This window comes from Pipistrellus hanaki (assembly GCF_964339955.1).
Source record: "Pipistrellus hanaki genome assembly, chromosome: 3".
NCBI classification, from domain to species: domain Eukaryota; kingdom Metazoa; phylum Chordata; class Mammalia; order Chiroptera; family Vespertilionidae; genus Pipistrellus; species Pipistrellus hanaki.
In genome coordinates, this window is record NC_140505.1 from 180,494,917 (window position 1) to 180,514,398 (window position 19,482).

A 19,482-nucleotide genomic window follows, 5' to 3' on the forward strand; every position below is an offset into this window, starting at 1 on the left:
TCTATTACGCTCCTACTATGTGCAAGACATTCTGTGAGGGGTGGGGGTTGACTTCTCATTCTTTCTACCCCCACAACAACTCTATCAGGAAGGTTTAACCCATTTTACGGATGAGGAGACTGAGGGTCAGAGAGGGTAATAAGTGTGTGCTGGCTTCCAAACCCAGATCCTGTTTGATTCCACAGGTCACAGAGCCACCCTGCCTCTCAGTCAGAACATGAGGACCTGCTCTTACCGTGGGAGACCAGATCTGGATGCCTAATTTTTAATTTTATTCAGAGAGAGGAAAGGAGAGGGAGTTAGAAACATTAATGATGAGAAAGAATCATCGATCCATTGCCTCGTGCATGTCCCCCACTGGGGATTGAGCCAGTGACTCAGGCATGTGACCTGACCAGGAATTGAACTGTGACCTTCTGGATAATGGGTTGATGTTCAACCACTGAGCCACACTGGCCAGGTGAGTCACCTGACTTCTTTCTGTCAATTCCCTCTATAAACTGTGGTGAGCCTTTCCCCGCAGCCTCAGTTTCCATCTCCCGCCACGGCTGCAGCTTCTCCCTAAGCACCGCCTTCGTTTCTCACCTCTCTGTCATGGCCACCTGCTCCAGCATGGCAGAGCCTGTGTTGGCCTTCCAGTTGCCAGAGATGGAGGTTCTCCTGCATCAGAACAAATAACACAGTGAGGGCATTAGGGACACGTCCCCTGATCTGCTTTCCTTCTTGGCTTTGGCTGTGAGGAGGCTCTGATTCAAATATCTGGCTCTCACTTGAGATGTATTCCTAGGGACATGCTGTCCTCAGCTTTATCTATTATGTGATAAATATATATTTTTTGATCTTTAAAATTTTTAAATTGATTCTTTTTTAGAGAGAGAGAAAGGATGAGAGAGAGAGAGAGAGAGAGAGAGAGAGAGGGAATATGCCTGAGAGAGATATAGATTCGTTGTTCTATTTGTGCATTCACTGGTTGATTCTTGTAGGGGATCAGACGCACAACCTTGACATTTTGGGTATTTTTTGGATCTTATGTGTCATTTCCAAAGCCACCTTTGAAGTCTAAAAATTAAATTAAAAAAAATGTCTATACAATCTAATGAAATCCCAAATGTTGGCCTCTTTTTTTTTTTTAGAACTAGGCCAGTATAACCCTGGGATTCTGGAATTTTTTCACAGCCCCCAAAGGTAGGGAGAATGGCCCATGGAGAGGAGTGACTACTTTTCCATGGTGAAGACCAGGCGCGCCTTCTGGCCTCATCACCCTCTCAGTTCCCTCTTCTTTCCTGCCCGGCAACAGCTGACCTCCCTTTGGGTCTCCATGCCCATGGCTCTTCCCTATGTCCAGGCCTCCACCCGGCTCCGCTCCTTTCCTTTGCCTGGTCCAGTCCTTGTCTCCATCCTTGCCGCCCTCAGTCCTACTCATCCTTCAAGTTCATCTGAAATGTGACTTCCTGGCAGCACACCTTCCCAAGAAGAGTAGACCCCGCTGCACTGCACCTATACCAGTGTTTAATAATGCTCATCTCACCTGTAACAACTGCTTTACAGAGGACACATTTGACTCGTCCCCTGATGTCCAGTGGGAGCTGGCATGGAGCGGGGGAAGGGACTGTGTGTGCAGAATGCAGACAGACCTTGTCCAATGGCACATGTGCATTCAGCAAAGATGGAATGGCTATAAGCAAAGTGGCAGAGGTAAAGCTATTTATTCTATGGCCAAGGGAAGACAGGTGGTGGAGATTAAAGGGTGGTGGTGGTGGTGGCGGGGGGCGTGGGTGTGGAATTGCTACAAAATACATCCTAAATGAGAAGAGAGTACAGAGGAGACTAGATGGTGGCCAATAGGAGTCATAATGACCGAGGGGCATTGATAAACAGAGACATCGATAAGGTTCACATCAGTTCAGTTTCGTTCAGTTCAGCTCAACGGAACTCCATTCAACCTGGCAAAGACTTGCTGGGCCATCCTGTGTCCTGGGGGTACAGAGGTGACCCCTCCTCGGGCTGCTCACTACCTGGAAGGGGGTCTAGTCTAAAACCAGAGGCCAGGCATGGTGGGGCTATGGATCTACACAAGGAGAGACGCGCTCTAGGGAAGCCAAGATGGAACCAGTCACTTACTGTGATTGCGGGAGGTAGCCAGTGGGATGTGTGTGGAGGATGAGCAGGGATTGCTATCGTGGGATCTATACCAGGGGAAGAGGAGGCAAACCTGACGCGAGTCAGATGGATGCGAGTTTGAACCTTGGTCCCAGCATTTTCTAGCTGTATAACTGTGGCCAACATGCCAACGTCTCTATATTATCTCCTTGTAACTTGGGAATCATTCAAGTACCGTCCTTCTTTATTGTGTGGATTAAAGGAAACCTTCTCCCCAAATCTTTCAGTACAATGGGCGCTCCTCTGATTTCTCAGTGAGTGGAGACAAGAGGAGGAGGCATTCCAGTGCCAGAGGCAGCAGGCACAGAGCCAGGCCGCTCTCCTTCCAAGAAGATAATGATGGTGAGAGCTGATATCTAATGAGTGCTTTCTATGTGTGAGACACGGGTCTGAGGGCTTTATGAGCACTGGCTTCTTTCAGCCTCACTGAACCTAATGAGACGGATATTATTTTATCATCATTCCCACTTAGTGGCAGAGCCACCAAACCATATCTGAGGAATTCCATGCTCTGAACTGAGACTCACCATGGCACAGCCCGTGGCAGGCTTGGGGGGGAGAGTCAGTTGGCCCTAATGTGATACTGCTGCTGGCATGCGCGATGGAGTCTAGTTGGCAAACTGCGGCTCTCGAGCCACATGCGGCTCTTTGGCCCCTTGAGGGTGGCTCTTCCACAAAATACCATGGCTTGGGCGAGTTCTATTTTGAAGAAGTGGCGTTAGAAGAAGTTTAAGTTTAAAAAATTTGGCTCTTAAAAGAAATTTCAATCATTGTCCTGTTGATATTTGGCTCTGTTGACGAATGAGTTTGCCGACCACTGGCCTAGACTATGACAAAAGGGTCTGTCTGTCTAGGTTGCAAAGGTATGACACCGACCCCCTCATTGAAGAAGGCGGGGCTGGGGATGGAGGAGCCGACCTCTGTCACCTTGGCAATGAGTGGAGACGGTGAGTCAGTACGAAAGGGACTGTATCACAGTTGGTGACGTGTCTCTTACAGGGCTGTGGGCACGGGTTCTGCAGAGCACATGTAGAGTGGGACTCACAAATAAGGACGTAGACGGCGGATGGCGGGAGCCAGAACGCTCCCTGCTGGAGTGGGAAGTGTAGATAAGCAATCCGAGAAGCCTAAAACGAACCATGTGGGACCAGATGAAAGTCAGAGGTATCCACGTGAACTCGATTTAGCTTTAGACGTAGATGGCTAATGTTATAGAAATGATCACCGCTACGTGAGGAGTGGGTTAAGGCAGTGGTGGGCAAACTGCGGCTCATGAGACACATGTGGCTCTTTGGCCCCTTGAGTGTGGCTCTTCCACAAAATACCACTGCCTGGGTGAGTCTATTTAGAAGAAGTGGCGTTAGAAGAAGTTGAAGTTTTAAAAATTTGGCTCTCCAAAGAAATTTCAATCGTTGTACTGTTGATATTTGGCTCTGTTGACTACTGAGTTTGCCGACTCCTGGGTTAAGGTACACACATATCTTTCCGAGCTCTGCGAAGAGGCCTGGGGAAATGACATTCCAGTAGCAACCCGTGCAAAGGCCCCAGAGCGGGGCATCAGGTGGGCCAGAGAGGAGGCTGGGCGGTCAAGGGCGCAGAGGATGCTCTCCCCTGAGGTCTGCCACGAACCCCCTCCCTGGGACGTGGGCCAGCCCAGGGTCCAGGAAGCGCCATCACGAATGACAAATTGGGCTGTCAGGGAAGAAAGGCTCGGCATAAAGAATGCGGCAGTGAGGTAATCCTCAAGGAGAGAAACTGGGACAAGGTGCAGTCAATGTCAAGTGGAAACTCGAGCGGTGAGGAGAGGAGGGAAGTGATACCGTGACGGGCGGCCCGGAGGCCTCAGGAATGCACTGGACTTCAGCACCAGAATGTTCCCTCGCTCCTTTCCCAGGGAGGAGGGGACATCATCACCCCGAGGGCATCGGAGAGCCGCCACAGGTCTGGCCCGGCTCCTGGTGGAAGAGTGTGATTGGCAGGCAGGGCAGAGGTGTTCCTTGGGAGCGGGCTCCGTCTCTTTGGAGGAAATAGGCCAACTGCCTGCACCTTCTTTGGCTCCCTAGGCAACGGCAGAGCCTGCACGGCCTGCGAGGCCCGCAGTTACCACCTGGGCCTTGGCAGAAGGATGTGCTGACCCTCGGTGCGGGCAATGCAAATGGTACAAAAGCAGCCCAGACCATGCATTGCTGGGTGTGCATGGCTGTGATGGGGAAAACTTTATTTAAAAAAAACACACACTTTCAGCAGAAACTGGTTTGGCTCAGTGGATAGAGCGTCGGCCTGTAGACTGAAAGGTCCCAGGTTCGATTCCGGTCAAGGGCATGTACATTGGTTGCGGGCACATCCCCAGTGGGGAGTGTGCAGGAGGCAGCTGATCGATGATTCTCTCTCATCGATGTTTCTAACTCTCTATCCCTCTCTCTTTCTCTCTGTAAAAAATCAATGAAATATATTAAACAACAACAACAACAACAACAACAACAACAAAACACTTTCATTTCAGAGAGGAAGGGAGGAACATCAGTGATGAGAGAGAATCATTGATCGGCTGCCTCCTGTACACTCCCTTCTGGAGATTGAGTCTGTAACCCCGGCATGTGCCCTGATCTGGAAATGAACCGTGGCCTGCTGCTTCATAGGTCTGAACCATGCTGGCTGGGCTTGATGGGTAAAAGTTTATTTACAGAAACAAGTGGCAGCTGGATTTGTGCGCTGTGGTCTGCTGACCCTGACCTTGAGCACCAACTGCACCGCACAGAGGCACATAGAGACTTCCAGCTGCTCGGCCAGCCCGGCAGCCCTCCAGCTCGGCACCATTCACGCAGCCAGGGCTCCGTGGGCTCGGCACCCGGGCACCGGGTGGCTCTCTGGGGCCTCATCCTTTCAGGTGGAACCAACAACAACATTCCAAAGTGAGAGAAGAGAGTCTCGGAGCAGAGGAGATGCTCTGAAGATGAGAACTCCCTCCCACTCCTGTAACCACGGCTCCCGTGAGTCACCCTCTGCCCCGCCTCCCCTGGCGGATGTGTGGATGTCCTGTCGCTGACTCCTCTTCCCTGGTTCCACTGGGGGATGCCCCTGCCGTCTTGATGGGCTCTCCATGCTGCTTTTCTGACTTTCTCTAACCACAAGCCTGTGGCCGAAGTTTGACCAATCAGCGCTGTTTCCATGGAACCACAATCTCGACGGAAGTCCTGAGGTGATTAGGGGACATTCACTTCCCAGTCTGGGTGCCATGAAGATTGTCTATTGCTTCTGGCTACCCAGATCCCCGGGCTGCCCGGGATCCTAATGTTTCTGAAACTGATAACTGAGTGGTTTTGTTGGTTAATTGGTTTGTTTTAAGTTTCTGAATACCCATGTTTTTCTAATCCTTTTTAAAAAGCTCCATCAAGTTAGTCAAGTGTGGTTTCTGTTGCTTGCAGTCAGAGAATCCTGCTATGGTCTCCTAACTGGTCTTAGTGGTTCCAGGAAATCCTCTTTGCAGCCTGAGGGCCCAGAGCCACCTTTTTGTTAATTCAGGCCAGACCACTCCACGTCTCTGCTCCGCAGAGAACAGAAGACAATCCACAACCTCAGCGTGGTGTTCGAGGCCCTGCTTGATCTGTCCTCAAGTTTCTCTCTGTCTTGTCTCCTTTGACACACACCCTGAATGCACTGGAAGTTCCCCAAACATGCCCGTCTCTTCCTTCCTCTGGGGGGACAGCCCTCATTTGGGCAGACAGACTTCCACCCTGGGCTAAGCCAGGGGGATCATCAGCCCTCAGCTCACAGACCAGAGAAGGTCAGAAAGGAGGTGGAAAGCAGGAATAGTTGATGTGCAGAGGAGGCCTCCTCCTGGGGTGGTGGTGGGGGCGGGGAAGGGGTGTTGGGCAGGGCTGGACATGCATTGCTAATCTTCGTTTCCCCTCCATTCTTTTCCCCACTCCTCCAGCCACCCCCCCCCCCCCGTGAACAACCCCCCCCCCCCCCCCCGCCACCGCCAGGGACTCACATGTAAGCCTTGTAGTTGGATCCGATTTTCTGGATGCGGATGTCGTACTTGGAGTCGATGAAGGCCTCGGTGGTGGCGTAGGTTCTGGCCATGGCCACCATGCTGGTGATGTCCTGGTAGTCATGCTGGTTTTCCACTTTGATCTGTGGGAGGCGAGAAGGTGAGTGCCACCCACCAGTGCTCATGCACGCCTACCCGACGCTGGGACCAGTGCTCCATGCAGAGTGACCTTGAGAAGGTCACCTGCCTGGCAGGGGACACAGCCGTGGGAACCAGTCACCCACTGCACCCCAGAGGAGGGAGGGAACTCCTTGGGGAGTCAAGGGAATCTTCCTAGAAGAGGTGAGCTGGCAAGGTTTGGCAGGATGGATGTGGTTTCAGATGGACTATCCAGCGGGGTGCTCTGAGAGGCCTGAGGAAGGCAAAGCAGAGGCAGAGGAACAGCATGGGGAGGTGGGAAGGGGTGAGCAATGGGATCAGACTGGCCGATGGGGCAGGAAGGTGGGGGACAGCTGAAGGGGGTCATCAGAGAACAGACCACAGATGGCCTGAACAGCTTAGTAAGGGGCTAGAATTTTCAGCCCGAAGGCTCTGGAAAGGCCCTGGGAGGAGTTTAAGCTAAAAAGTAGCCTAATTTGTGTTTTAGAAAAATCATCCAGCAGTTGTACAGAAGGTTGAATGGAGGGGTGTGATAGGGGATAGAGAGAGACCAGTTAGAGAGAAGGAAGTGTGTATGTGTGTGTGGAGGGTGTGCACATGTGGATTGTGTGTGTGAAGACCTGGATGTGTAGTATGTGTGATGTGTGTTATGTGTTATATGTGTGGTGTGTTGTATGTGATGCTTGTGTATGCAGGCAGTGTGTGTGTGTGTGTGTGTGTGTGTATGCAGGCTGTGTGTGTATGTAGGCAGTGTGTGTGTATGTGTGTGTATGCAGGCAGTGTGTGTGTGTGTGTGTGTATGTAGGCAGTGTGTGTGTGTATGTGTGTGTATGCAGGCAGTGTGTGTGTGTGTGTGTATGCATGCAGGCTGTGTGTGTGTATATGTAGGCAGTGTGTGTATGTGTGTGTATGTGTGTATGCAGGCAGTGTGTATGTGTGTGTGTATATGCAGGCTGTGTGTGTATGTATATGTATGTAGGCAGTGTGTGTGTGTGTGTGTATGCAGGCTGTGTGTGTGTGTATGTAGGCAGTGTGTGTGTATGTGTGTGTATGCAGGCAGTGTGTGTGTGTGTGTGTGTGTGTGTGTGTGTATGTCTGTGAGCGCCCATGCACTGGACAAGGCCAGCCCTGCTAAAGCCAAAAGCCGTGGGAGAAACTCACACTGTGATGGGGCCAGGAACACAGTGTGGTGCCCTGGAGCTGAATCCCGCTCAGGCCCCGGGCAGCCAAGCGTCTCAGCCGTTGAGATATCCAGGCTGAGGATTGATGCTTCCTGTGGACCACAGGTGGGCTGTGAGGGAGGGGGCAGCCTGGAGCCACTTACAACTCTGTATGGAGGGAGCAGGGGCTGACAGAGAGATGCTGCCACCTCCACTGGTCCAAGCCACCAGCATCCCTCAGTGGACCAGGGCAACCATCTCCTTTTAACATTCATCTCGCCCAAGCCAAACGCCTCAGGCTGATTTCCCAAATCCCTGGGCGTGGACCAAGGTGTCTGTGTTTTTGGAAGCCCCACAGGAGTGGTGTGCAGCCCAGGTTGAAAAGCACGGCCTGTATCCTGTGGTTCCTGGTCACCTTTTACGCTCAGCCCACTTGGCCCTGCCTCAGTGCCTTTGTACCTGCTATTCCTTCCGTTTGGAACCATTTTCCTGAATCCCTTCCCATGGCCATCTTTTTCCAGTCTCTACCCAGATGACCCCTCAGTGGAGGCTTTTTCAACTATTGATGTAAAGTAGCTACTCTCCTTGCCCCCTCTGGAAAGGCTCTATGAATTATCCTAGCTTATTATTATTGCTCTTTTTCTTACAGTCTTTGACTATCTGAAATTGCTGTTCATGCGCATATTCCCTCTCTCCTCCACTGAAATGTAAGCCAACATAATCAGGGACCTCCTGTGACTAATAATGCAAATTCAAACCCCAGCTCCCTCACTTACTGGCTGTGTGACCTCAGATAAGTTACTTAGCCTCTCTGTGTCTCACTTTCCTTTTTTTTTTAATGTATGTTTATTGATTTCAGAGAGGAAAAAAGAGAGAAACATTAATACTGAGAGAGAACCATTGATCGGCTGCCTCCTACACACCCAACACTGGGGATTGAGCCCGCAACCCTAGCAGGCCTGGGCCCTGACCAGGAATCGAAATGTGACCTCCTGGTTCATAGGTCGATGCTCAACCATTGAGCCATGCTGGCTGGGTTTCTCACATTCCTTATCAGCAAAATGTGGATAAGTTGTTGATATAAAGTAGCTACTCCATATCAAATGTGGATAACTTGCTGGGTTAGTGTTGAACATTGGATTACTGTTGAGCATTAAATGAAATAATACATATAAATGGCTTATCAGAACAATTGGCTCATCACAAGCACTTGATCAATGATAACTATTATTAATTGTTACCATTCCCTCTCATAACCTGAACACCCAGCATAGTGCTTGGTACATAGTTGGTACTCATAAATATTTGCTGAAAGAATGAATTCAGGGGCCAGTCATGGTAATAGCTGAGTGAAGAAAGTCTAGGCCAGTGGTTGGCAAACTGCGGTTCACAAGCCACATGCGGCTCTTTGGTCTCTTGAGTGTGGCTCTTCCACAAAATACCACTTGCGGACGCGCACATACAGTGTGATTGAAACTTGGTGGCCCATGCACAGAAATCGGTTTTCGGCTCTCAAAAGAAATTTCAATCGTTGTCCTGTTGATATTTGGCTCTGTTGACTAATGAGTTTGCCGACCACTGGTCTAGGAAGAGGGAAAGGAGGTGCAGTGGCCCTGAGGGAGATGCTGCCCATACATTAACAGAAAACTGAGTTTTCACACCGTATGGAAGCTAAAGGCTGGTGGGGATTCATGCTCTTCCATCCAATCTCCCCTCGGATATGAACACAGGAAATGGGGTCAAGATCCTTCCCAGATAATGGTTTGAAATTAATCTCAACCCAGAAACACATGAGCAACGGAGTGAAGTCCACTGCCCCACTTTAATCGCCTGGAAAACATTCCGGCCAAGTGTGGCCAGCGTCTCACCCTGTCCAGATCCGTCTCCGTCAGGTTCCCACAGAAGGCCAAGTTCAGAGCGTGCCCCTTCCCAGCGGGATGGCCCAGACAAAGTTGTTTTTCCCCCACAAAGATAACTGCATGAGGCAGTTTACTGAACCAGGTTATTTACGAATAAGCTAATAGCTGAGTGGCTATCTACCAACAACAATAACCATAGCCTTAGAACACTTGCTCTGTGGTCTCTCTTTCTGGCAAGAACTAGCCGGCAGGGCCAGCTGGAGATTCAGGCCCCTCCTAGTTCAAGATGATAAAACCATGACCTTGGAGCACACATGGATGCTTTCTGTTTTTATAGCAGGAAGATGCGCATCCAGCTCATTCCAAAGTGGTATCTGTTCATGAAAACCTAGTTAGATGGGGCATGAGGGATAGGCTACGTATGTTCTATCTCCGAAGGTTCTCACCAGTCTTGCAGCTCCCAGCCTCTCAGGCTGTTTAGTTTAGAATGGATTCCTGAGCTCAGCATTGAAAGCTGAGAAGAGCCAGGCCTGTGTGGCTCAGTGGTTGAGTGTCATCCTATGAATCAGGAGGTCACGGTTCCATCCCCAGTCAGTCAGGGCACATGCCCAGGTTTGCAAGAGTGATCCCTAGTGTGGGGCATGCAGGAGGCAGCTGGTCTCTCTCATTATTGATTGAAAGAATGAATACAGGGCCAGACATGGTAATAGCTGAGTGAAGAGAGTCTAGGCAGAGGGAAAGAAGTTGCAGTGGCCCTTGGGGTGATGCTGCCTCTCCCCTTCTCTCTGAAATCAATTTAAAAAATATATAGGCTGAGAAGAAGTAAATGGAAGTTGCTAATAACCTAATAATGTAGACGTTCCCAGCCTTTCTGGGTTCACAGTTCCCATCTCCAGAATTATCTCATGGCATTTCTAGGCCAAGAGAAATACCAAGCACTTCCATTTACTAAGTAGTCAGAGCTAAATTGCTGGATAAATATTTATTTCAGGACAACTTGGTAATTACTTGAAAAAAAAAGCACATCATGTTTTCATTTCATTTTAAATAACGACAATTACTTACTAATGGAATGTGTGTGCTTGGTGGGCACTGAACAAGTTCTCAAGCCACAGACTCAGACGGACCCCATGACCCGCATTTCCTAGTGCCCGCTGATTGGCATATGGCACTTGTTTTTCTACACAACCAGCACCTGAGTCCCAGCTTTGCCAAGATGCAGTGCCATGGAAAGGAGCATGAGAACCCAAGGCTGACATGGGGAGCTACCTCGGAGAGCGGTCTGCATGCCTCACAGGTGTCGAGAGTTGCTTTTTCTCTTGAAAATTTATAATATACTGTGGTGCAGGGTTTGGGAACCAGGGACCTAGTGTTATGACTCCCAACACCCTCCCCCAGTGGTTAAGAACAGGAGTCTCTGGGCAGTATCCCTGGGAGAAAGCCTACCTGGTTCTCATGGCAATCATAGGTCTGAGAAACCCCCGGGGGGCCGAGTATCCAATAAGCCAGTCTAGAGGTTCAACCAGTACACGCTTGAGGAAAATTTGATTTCACTCATATGTGGAATGTAATGAACAAACTGAAATACCAAGCAAAACAGAGAGCAGACTCCTGGAGAGAGAGCAGGCAGGCAGCTTTGGAGGTGTTAGGGTGTGTGTGTGTGTGTGTGTGTGTGTGTGTGTGTGTGTAGGGATTGAGCAAAAGAGAAAAAAAAGAGAGAGAGAACTCATGGACACAGAGGGGGTGGAGGAGGGTTGATGCAGAGGGGAAAGGACATAGAGGGGATAAATGGTGATGGAAAAAAAAAATCTCTCTATATAAAAGCCCAGCGCCTGGACCCGTGGAATTACCAGAACGACTAGTGGCTATGATGTGCATTGTGGCAACCAACCATCCTGATCTGGCCCCCAGTCAGCCTCTAACACTCCAATCAGGGGCAGGACCAGCTGACCAACCATCTGGGGTCCTTCCCCCTGGCTGCCCCCCCCCCCAATCATCCCCTAACACCCTGATCTGAAGGGGGCCAGCTGGCCAACCGCCCACCAGTCCAGCCTGATGGGCCCCTATTGGGGCAGGCCAGCCAGACCCTATCTGTGCACAAATTCGTGCACCTGGCCTCTAGTATGAAATAAAACAACAAAGACTATGAGACTTGTTAAGATGGTACAAATTCTATTGGAGATTGATTCACCAGGATTGTGCTCTCAGTGCAAAGCATGTTGGTGAGAGCAAGCTCTCCATTTAGAGTAGCCCTTAAGCATGTCTGCAATGAAGTAAAATGCTCAAGGAGGCGCAGTGGCCCTGAGGGTGATGCTGCCTGTTGAAAAGACGCTGCCTGTTGAAAAAACAACACGTTGTACTAAACACAAAATTAAGTCACAATCCCTGTCACTGAGGAGTTCCATAGGAGAGAGACAGACAGACAGACAAAGCAGTAAAGGGTGACAATGCCACCACAGAGGCCAGCATGGGGGCCATGGGTGCACAGGGGAGGGAACCATTTATGGAGCGGAGGGAGAATTGAAGTGTGGCCTCACGTATCTCAGTACTTTCTCACTCATTCCTTCTCGAGGTCTTACCTATTTTTTTTTTTTTTTTTTTTTTTTTTAATGAGCACCGACTATGTGCCAGGAAGTGGAATGCAATGAACAAGTTGAGAATACCAAGCAAACACAGTTTACTGTCTGATCTCATTTCATCTTCACAAACAGTCCGCAGGGCTTCCGGCCACAGTGTACCCCACAAGCCCTGCCTCTGTAAACAACCATAAAACTGGAACAGATTTACGAGGGGACGATTTTTGGGAGGCTGTGAGAGTAGACAGTACAGGCTGTGATCCTTGACGGGAGGGAAGTTCGGGAGGTGACCCCCGAGGCAGCCTGGCCCCTTTTCTCACGCCACTTGGCCCTGGCCTGGGACACTCAGCATCCCGGGCTCCCATGCCTCCTGAACCCCAGCTCTTTCCTGCCTCTGGGCTTTTGCATATGCTTCTCTCTCTCTCTCTCTCTCTCTCTCTCTCTCTCTCTCTCTCTCTCTCTCTCTCTGGAAGGTTCTTCTCTCCTGCCCCTTGCATGAAATGTCTCCACCTCCAAGGATTCCTCCGAAAGCTCCCTCATGCTTTTCTGTCTTCTGCTTGGTACTGAGTCACACTCACAGTTCTGTATCTATTTGCTCAACTATACACTGTCTGCCTCACCCACGATGTCTGTACCCAGTGCTCAGCACAGTACCCAGCATGCAGTGGGTGCTCAATAAAGCGCTGTAATGAGAGAATGAATTAAATTGGCCATTTCCCTTCCCATGGGAAATGGGGGACAGGGGCAGTTAGGAGGAACAGGGGAGGGAGGAGACACCCCTCTCCTTTTATGAAAGTGGCCCAAACTCAGAGACCTTACCAGGCAGATCTGAGAAACCTCTGTGAGGGGTTTGGGACTTGAAGACAGCCCAGCTAGTCAGGGAGGAATGGGGACTCAATCCAGGCCCGGTGAGTTCTGAACCCCAGGCCTGTTCACGACACTGTCCTGCTTTGAAAGCAAAGCATGGAGGCAACTCTCTCCTCCTGGCCTTCCTCTCCAATCCTTTTCCCTTCCCCTCTCACCCTCCTCTGGTGCGTTTGCAAGCTCTACTGACAGATGGGCTTTGCTGGCAAATGCGGCTGCTGAGACACAACGGGGCAGGTGCCCAGCCTCTTCCTGGAAGGACCTGAGTGTGTGTGTGTGTGTGTGTGTGTGTGGGGGGGGGTACGCTCGGCTGCCAAACCCCACGGCCAAGGTATCCCCCAGATAAAGCTGTGGCCCCGATGACTCACTCCAGGGCCCCTTGGCCAAGGCAGCCTGTGCCAGGGGACCCCGCATGGCCGAGGCCCAGGGCTGACTCACAGGGCAGGCTGCCACCATCTGAATCACCCTCCCCGCCTCTGGTTGGAGAGGAGGCTGGGGGCTGGGACGGGGCACTGGGTGGGGACCATGTGACTCACCCTGTGAATCAATAACAACAATGACAAATAATAACAGCACCTTTAATGAGAGCCTTTTATGTGCCAGGTGCTAATATATCTATATAATGAAAGCCCAATATGCTAAGTGTCTGGTTGGCTGGTCAGACGTTCAACCAATCAGAGTATAATATGGTAATGATATGCTAAGACTGCTCAACTGTTTGCTATGACAACACTGACCACCAGAGGGCAGATGCTCTGACTGGTAAGTTAGCTTGCTGCTGGGATCCAGCCGATTGGGACTGAGTGAGATGGGCTGGACATTCCCTGTAGCCCTCCCTCAGTCCCTCCCTGGCTGGCCAATCTCCCATGTCCCTCCCTGGCCTTGATCGTGTACCAGTGGGGTCCCTCAGCCTGGCTTGCACCCTCTCGCAATCTAGGACCCTTGGTTTAGGCCCGACAGTGGAACAACTGGTCACTATGACGTGTACTGACCACAGGGGCCAGATGCTCAACTCAGAGCTGCCCCCTGGTGGTCAGTGCACTCTCACAGGGGGAGCACCACTCAGCCAGAAGCCGGCTCACAGCTGGCAAGCGCAGTGGTGGTGGGAGGAGCCTCTCCTGCCTCCATGGCAGTATTAAGGATGTTCAACTGTGGGACACAGTCAACAGTCAGACATCCCCGAGGGCTCCTGGACTGTGAGAGGGCGCAGGCCAGGCTGAGAGACCCCCATCCCCAAGTGCACAAATTTCATTCACCGGGCCTCTAGTGTGTGCATGTATTTATTTACTTATATTTATATTTCAGAGAGGAAGGGAGGGAGGGACGGAGGGAGGGAGGGAGAGAGAGAGAGAGAGAGAGAGAGAGAGAGAGAGAGAGAAACATCAATGATGAGAAAGAATCATTGATCATTTGCCTCCTGCATTCCCCCCTCCCCCCCCCCCCCCGCCCTACACACACACACACACACACACACACACACACTGGGAATGGAGCCCACAACCAGGACATATGCCCTGGCTTCAAATCAAACCATGACTCCCTGGTTCATAGATCAATGCTCAACTACTAAACCACACTGCCCTGGCCTAACAGCTATATATCAATTGACTTAGTCTTCATAACAACCTTAGGTAGTAAGTACTATTCTTCCTCCACTTCACACATGAAGAAACTGTGGCCCAGCCAGGTTATAGAATTGTTGCAGGCCTCAGCTGGCTATGGAAGAGCTGAGACGGTAACCATTCATTCAGTAAATATTTACCGAGGCCCTACAATAAGCCAGGCGCTGAGGCAGGGGCCAGGGACGCGAGGCTAGAATTGGGTGAGAAGTGCGTAAACAAATACATCCATGATGTGGTAGGTAGAGGTGAGTGTTATGGGAACACACATTAGGCGAAGGGGGTGGGGGTAACGGGAGGCCAGGGTGGAGATGTCATTTCATCGAGAGCTGGGTGGAGGCCTCGCTAAGAAGCCGGCATCGAGCAGACCCCTGCAGCAGATGGGAGAGCAAGTCTCAGGCCAGCCTGGGGCAGAGGAGAGCCAGAGCCAGCAAGGGAGGTGGGTCCTGATGGGCCTAAGCCAATCAGAACACAACACTCCTCTCCCAGTGGCCCCGGTGGACGCATGGATAGACGGGCCAGCCGGATGGACAAGAGCATCGGACTCCACCATGGAGGTGAACGTTGAGAATGAAGCCCATTACCCAGAATGCCACCGGCAGCCAGCCTGGCACGGAGGAAGCCGCCTGAAAGGGAGCTGAGCCTGAGGCCGGTGGCCGAGGACCTCGGGGCCGTCACTCAGTTAGTCCGCAAGGCTTGGTGAAGCCAGTCTGGGGTGGAATTTTCCTTCGCTTGCAGCCAAAACAATCCTGATACAGGTGAGTGCATTTACTGGCTACTGGCCGCCCAGACCCGCCTTGCTGCCCTGGGTGTGCTGGCAGGAAGGCACTCTTGCCCCGGCTCCCTGGTCTGAGGCCGGATTTTCCACTCTATAGCCTCTGGGGAACCTGAGTCCTCTCCTTCAGCAATGAATACCCTTAGGTTGGGAGAAAGCTATTAGGGGCGATTCCTTATTTCCAGACTCCCGCAGTTTTCTTCCTATGCTGGGTGCAACGCCCTGGCCAGTCTGCCCCTTGTCATTCACACCTCCCTGGGAGGGGAGGGTGACATACTTGGAGGTTTGGAGGAGCAATGCAGCAAGCTCAGCACCCAGCCCATTCTCCTCTTCTTTCTCCTTGGGAGCCGTCGTTCCCACCAACAGATTCCTGTAATCTGTTCTGCTTCCCAGATTGTAACCGTGTGGGGCTGCCCGAGGCCGCCAGCTCTGCCCGTGTCACGTGTTACGTGTCACGTGGGTAAGTCTGTCTCCTCGGGGTGCAGGGCTGGGAAGCCCACTTGACTGCCCATCTCAGCCACATTCTTCAGTGCCTTTATTTGTGGGAAGGTGATGCGTTTGATTTTTTTCCTTTCTCTTATCAGACAAAAGCCTGCAGCTGGCCGGCTGGTGGGAAAAGCCGACTGCGGGAGCAAAGTCAAGCACGAGGCCGGGAAATGACCTTGGATGCTTCTTCCATGGAGGCCCGGTGCTTTTCGTATCTGCCAGGGAAAATGCCCCAGTTCTGCCGAGGCAACAACGTTCTTGTCCCCTCACACTTCATCTGGAATGGCCTTGCACAACGCATCGCAGAGAGCACGCTTGGTAGAGGTTTTATGAAAGTTCCTGAAACTTCCCCGGGCCCTCCTGCCCTCTCCCTCCTTCCCCGTGGGACCTGCCAGCTTCGTGGGCTGAGGAGAGGGCTGCGGGCTCCTTGCAAAGCCCATGAAGGGCTGCTTTCTCATCGTCCAGAGCAGTCCTCCGTGAGCCTCCTCTTCGGGGTCACCTCAGTTGACTTGAGGGGCATTATTTATTCACCATGAAATGAACCCCCCCTCCCACCCAGTGACAGGCTCTGACAAAGAGCCCGGCTCTCTCAGGTCTCCTCTCAGGACCCCGTCTGTCTGGGCCCCCACGCGGAGTGCCCCGGCCTTGGACTTGACTGGCTCTGCCTCCCTGTCAGCACAGCTCAGCTCAGCGGCTCCACCCGAGACTAACAAGCCGGAGACTAAAGCAGGGCTTGGTGCCTCCCAGGCGGGATTGAATTCCAGATCGTTCAGAACAAAAACACACTCAGCCAAGCAAACAAAGCAGATGCTCCCTCAGCCTTGTTTATTATTTCAGCCTCAGCCTGGACATTTCATTGCTTCGGGACATGTCTGCCGGCAAGCTGCCCAGGGTCCCTCCTCCCCATTGTCTGGGGGAGAGGGGAGGGCATCAGCCTTGGGCCTTCATGGCAAGGACACACAAACAACCCCAAATGAGAAAAAGACAGACAGCCAGGAGGCCCAGGCTCCACTTCCGGCTGGGAGGGACCTCCTGGGTGACCTTGGGCAGGGAAAGTTCCTTCGTTGAGCTAGTGGTTTCAAAAACTAACCATGCGAGGCATAGAGGGGATGAGTGGTGAAGGAAAGCAAAAAACTAACCATGCTAGCTTAGGTTATCAAAGTCAACCGAGGGCAGCGTTGGTCACATTAGCCAAGATGTGGAAACAGCCTAAGCGTCCACCAGTGGATGAATGAATAAAGAAGATGTCATTGGGCCAAAACCGGTTTGGCTCAGTGGATAGAGCATCGGTCTGCGGATTGAAAGGTCCCAGGTTCGATTCCGATCAAGGGCATGTAGCTTGGTTGCGGGCACATCTCCAGTATGGGGTGTGCAAGAGGCAGCTGATTGATGTTTCTCTCTCATGGATGTTTCTAACTCGTATCCCTCTCTCTTCCTCTCTGTAAAAATATCAATAAAATATATTAAAAAAAAAAAGATGTGATTGGCAGCAAGAAAGAAGGATACAATGTGGATGGTTCTTTAGGACATTATGTTCCGTGAAAAAAGCCAGACCCAAAGTGGCAAAAACTGTGTGGCCTCACTTACATGTGGAATCTAAAAAAGCCAAATTCATAGAACCCGGGCATAGATGGATGGTCCCCAGGATGTGGGAGTGGGGGATTTGGGAGGCGTTGTGGGAGATACAAAGGTATCTCAAGAGGTGGCCTATGTCCTGGAGTTCCAACCAATGCCCAGTCTAGTGACTGCACCCAACAGCACTGTGTCACCTTCTCCAACGTTGCCGAGAGGGTGGACCTTGAACGTCCTCACCACAGAGAAGAAATGACAGCACTGTGAGGTGATGGAGGTCCTAGCTATGCGTGACGGTTGTCACTCTGCAACACACAAGTGTATCGAATCAGCATGCACGATGTTACTTGTCAGTTATATCTCAAGTAGAAGAAAAGTAGCTCAAGGTGAAGAGTGTGGTCTCTGAAGGAAGACCATCTGGCTTTGAACTCTGGGAGGGAGCGGGCGGGCGGGTTTGCGGGAGGAGAGGTGGGGGGTTGACTCCCCTCTTTATCTTTGAGCCCCCACTATAAGGTGGCTATGAGTGAAATTCAGGGTTGAGGGAGAGAAGAGGAGTATGTGAGCCCGCGCCCAGTCCTCGGGCACAGCTGGCACAGAGCTGGCACCGAGCATGTCCTCCATAAACTCATCATCACATCATTATCCCTGAGATGGGAACGGCCTGTCAACTGAGAGGGCGTGAGCGCAGGTGGGGCGGCAGCATTCTGCACGGGCACAGTGTGGGCGCCAAGCGCGGGGGTTGGGGGTGGGGCGGCTGCCTCCACAGGTTCGGAAGAAGTTCAGAGAACTCTTGAACTTGAGCCGAGCCTGGTGTTGCTGAGTCTGACATGGCTGTGGGCGTTCATGGAAGATAACAGAGGGAGGGAACGCAGGGAGGCACAGCACAGCCCAGCGTGTTTCGGATTGCACAGGGCTGGGATGTGGCCGGAGCCCTGGCTGCGAGGGGCCTGTGCCGAGAGGGGACCGCAGGATGTGGTGGATCTGGTGGGTCTTGCAGACTTTTTCTGTGCACCGCATGGAGCACATGCGGGTATTAAGCAGAGGAGGGATGTGGCCAGTTCTGAGATTTGGGACTCACATTCAGCAGCCGTGCGGACAGTGGACAGGAGGGGCCAGCCGGGAGGCTGTGATGGCTGAAGCTCAGACCAGAAGTGAAGCAGAGCGGACCTGAGGCAGTGCGAGGAGAAAGGCAGGAAAATGCAATCTCTAGACAGACAACAGGATGGTGATTACCAAAGGGAAAGAGAAGGAGGGTAGAGGAGGGTAAACTGGGGGATACATGGCGATGGAAGGAGACTTGACTTGTGGTGGTGAACACACAATACGATATTCAGATGATGTGTTATAGAATTGTACCCTTGAGTCCTAACTAGTTTGGCCCAGTGAATAGAGCACTGGACAGCAGACTGAAGGATCCCAGGCTTGATTTCCATCAAGGGCACATACCTCAGTTGCAGGCTCGATTCCCATGGGGGAGGCAACCAATCGATGTGTCGCTCCCATCGAAGTTTCTCTCTCTCTGTCTCTCCTCCTCTACTCTCAACTGTGCCATGTGTCAGGTGCTCGGCAGGCACCCATGGCCAGGGGCCGCCACGTCGGGCAGCACGTGAGGGATCTGCATACGGTGAGGAGGAGCCAGGCAAGGATGGAGCCCCAGGGAACATGGACCAGGGACTGCAAAGGAGGCACAGAAAGTCTGGTCGGAGAGAAAGCAGGGAAGGCGGGCGTTCCCGAGCCTTCAGGAGACAGGGAACAGCCACCGATGACCAAGGAGCTGAGGGCTTGATTAGCTTTGTTCACCTGGATCAATGATCTTTGCCAGAGAAGGTCCCGGGAGAGGTGGGGGCTGACTTAGGGAGCCGATGAGTGAGTGGAGACAGCAGCTCCACGCGCTTCTTGAAGAAACTTGGCTGAAAAATGAGGGTGGGAAAGGCATACCGGCTTGGAGAAGACATATGTATTCTTTTATTTATTTTTTAATTTTAATTTTTTGAAATATATTTTATTGATTTTGTACAGAGAATAAGGGAGAGAGATAGTAAGAAACATTGATGAGAGTCATCAATCAGCTGCCTCCTGCACACCCCCCACTGGGGATGTGCCCGCAACCAAGGTACATGCTTTTGACTGGAATCGAACCTGGGACCTTTCAGTCCCCAAGCCGACGCTCTATCCATTGAGCCAAACCGGTTTCGGCCATATGTATTCTTTTAAAACCTAAGTGCAACTTACTCCGCTGAGGAGATGCCAGGTGGGAA

The 19,482-nt window shown here is 51.7% G+C and overlaps 1 protein-coding gene across 2 annotated transcripts in view; it reads right to left on the bottom strand.

Annotated features, from left to right (window-relative positions):
* Positions 1–19,482, bottom strand: part of SYN3 (synapsin III) — a 367,243-nt gene that overhangs the window by 20,234 nt on the left and 327,527 nt on the right. For both annotated transcript variants that reach the window (XM_084880168.1, XM_084880169.1), the window contains 2 exons: positions 6,155–6,297; positions 586–660 (listed from right to left, as the gene is read on the bottom strand). In XM_084880168.1, the coding sequence (XP_084736294.1) occupies positions 586–660; positions 6,155–6,297 (218 nt within the window). The remainder of the gene's footprint in view (positions 1–585; positions 661–6,154; positions 6,298–19,482) is intronic.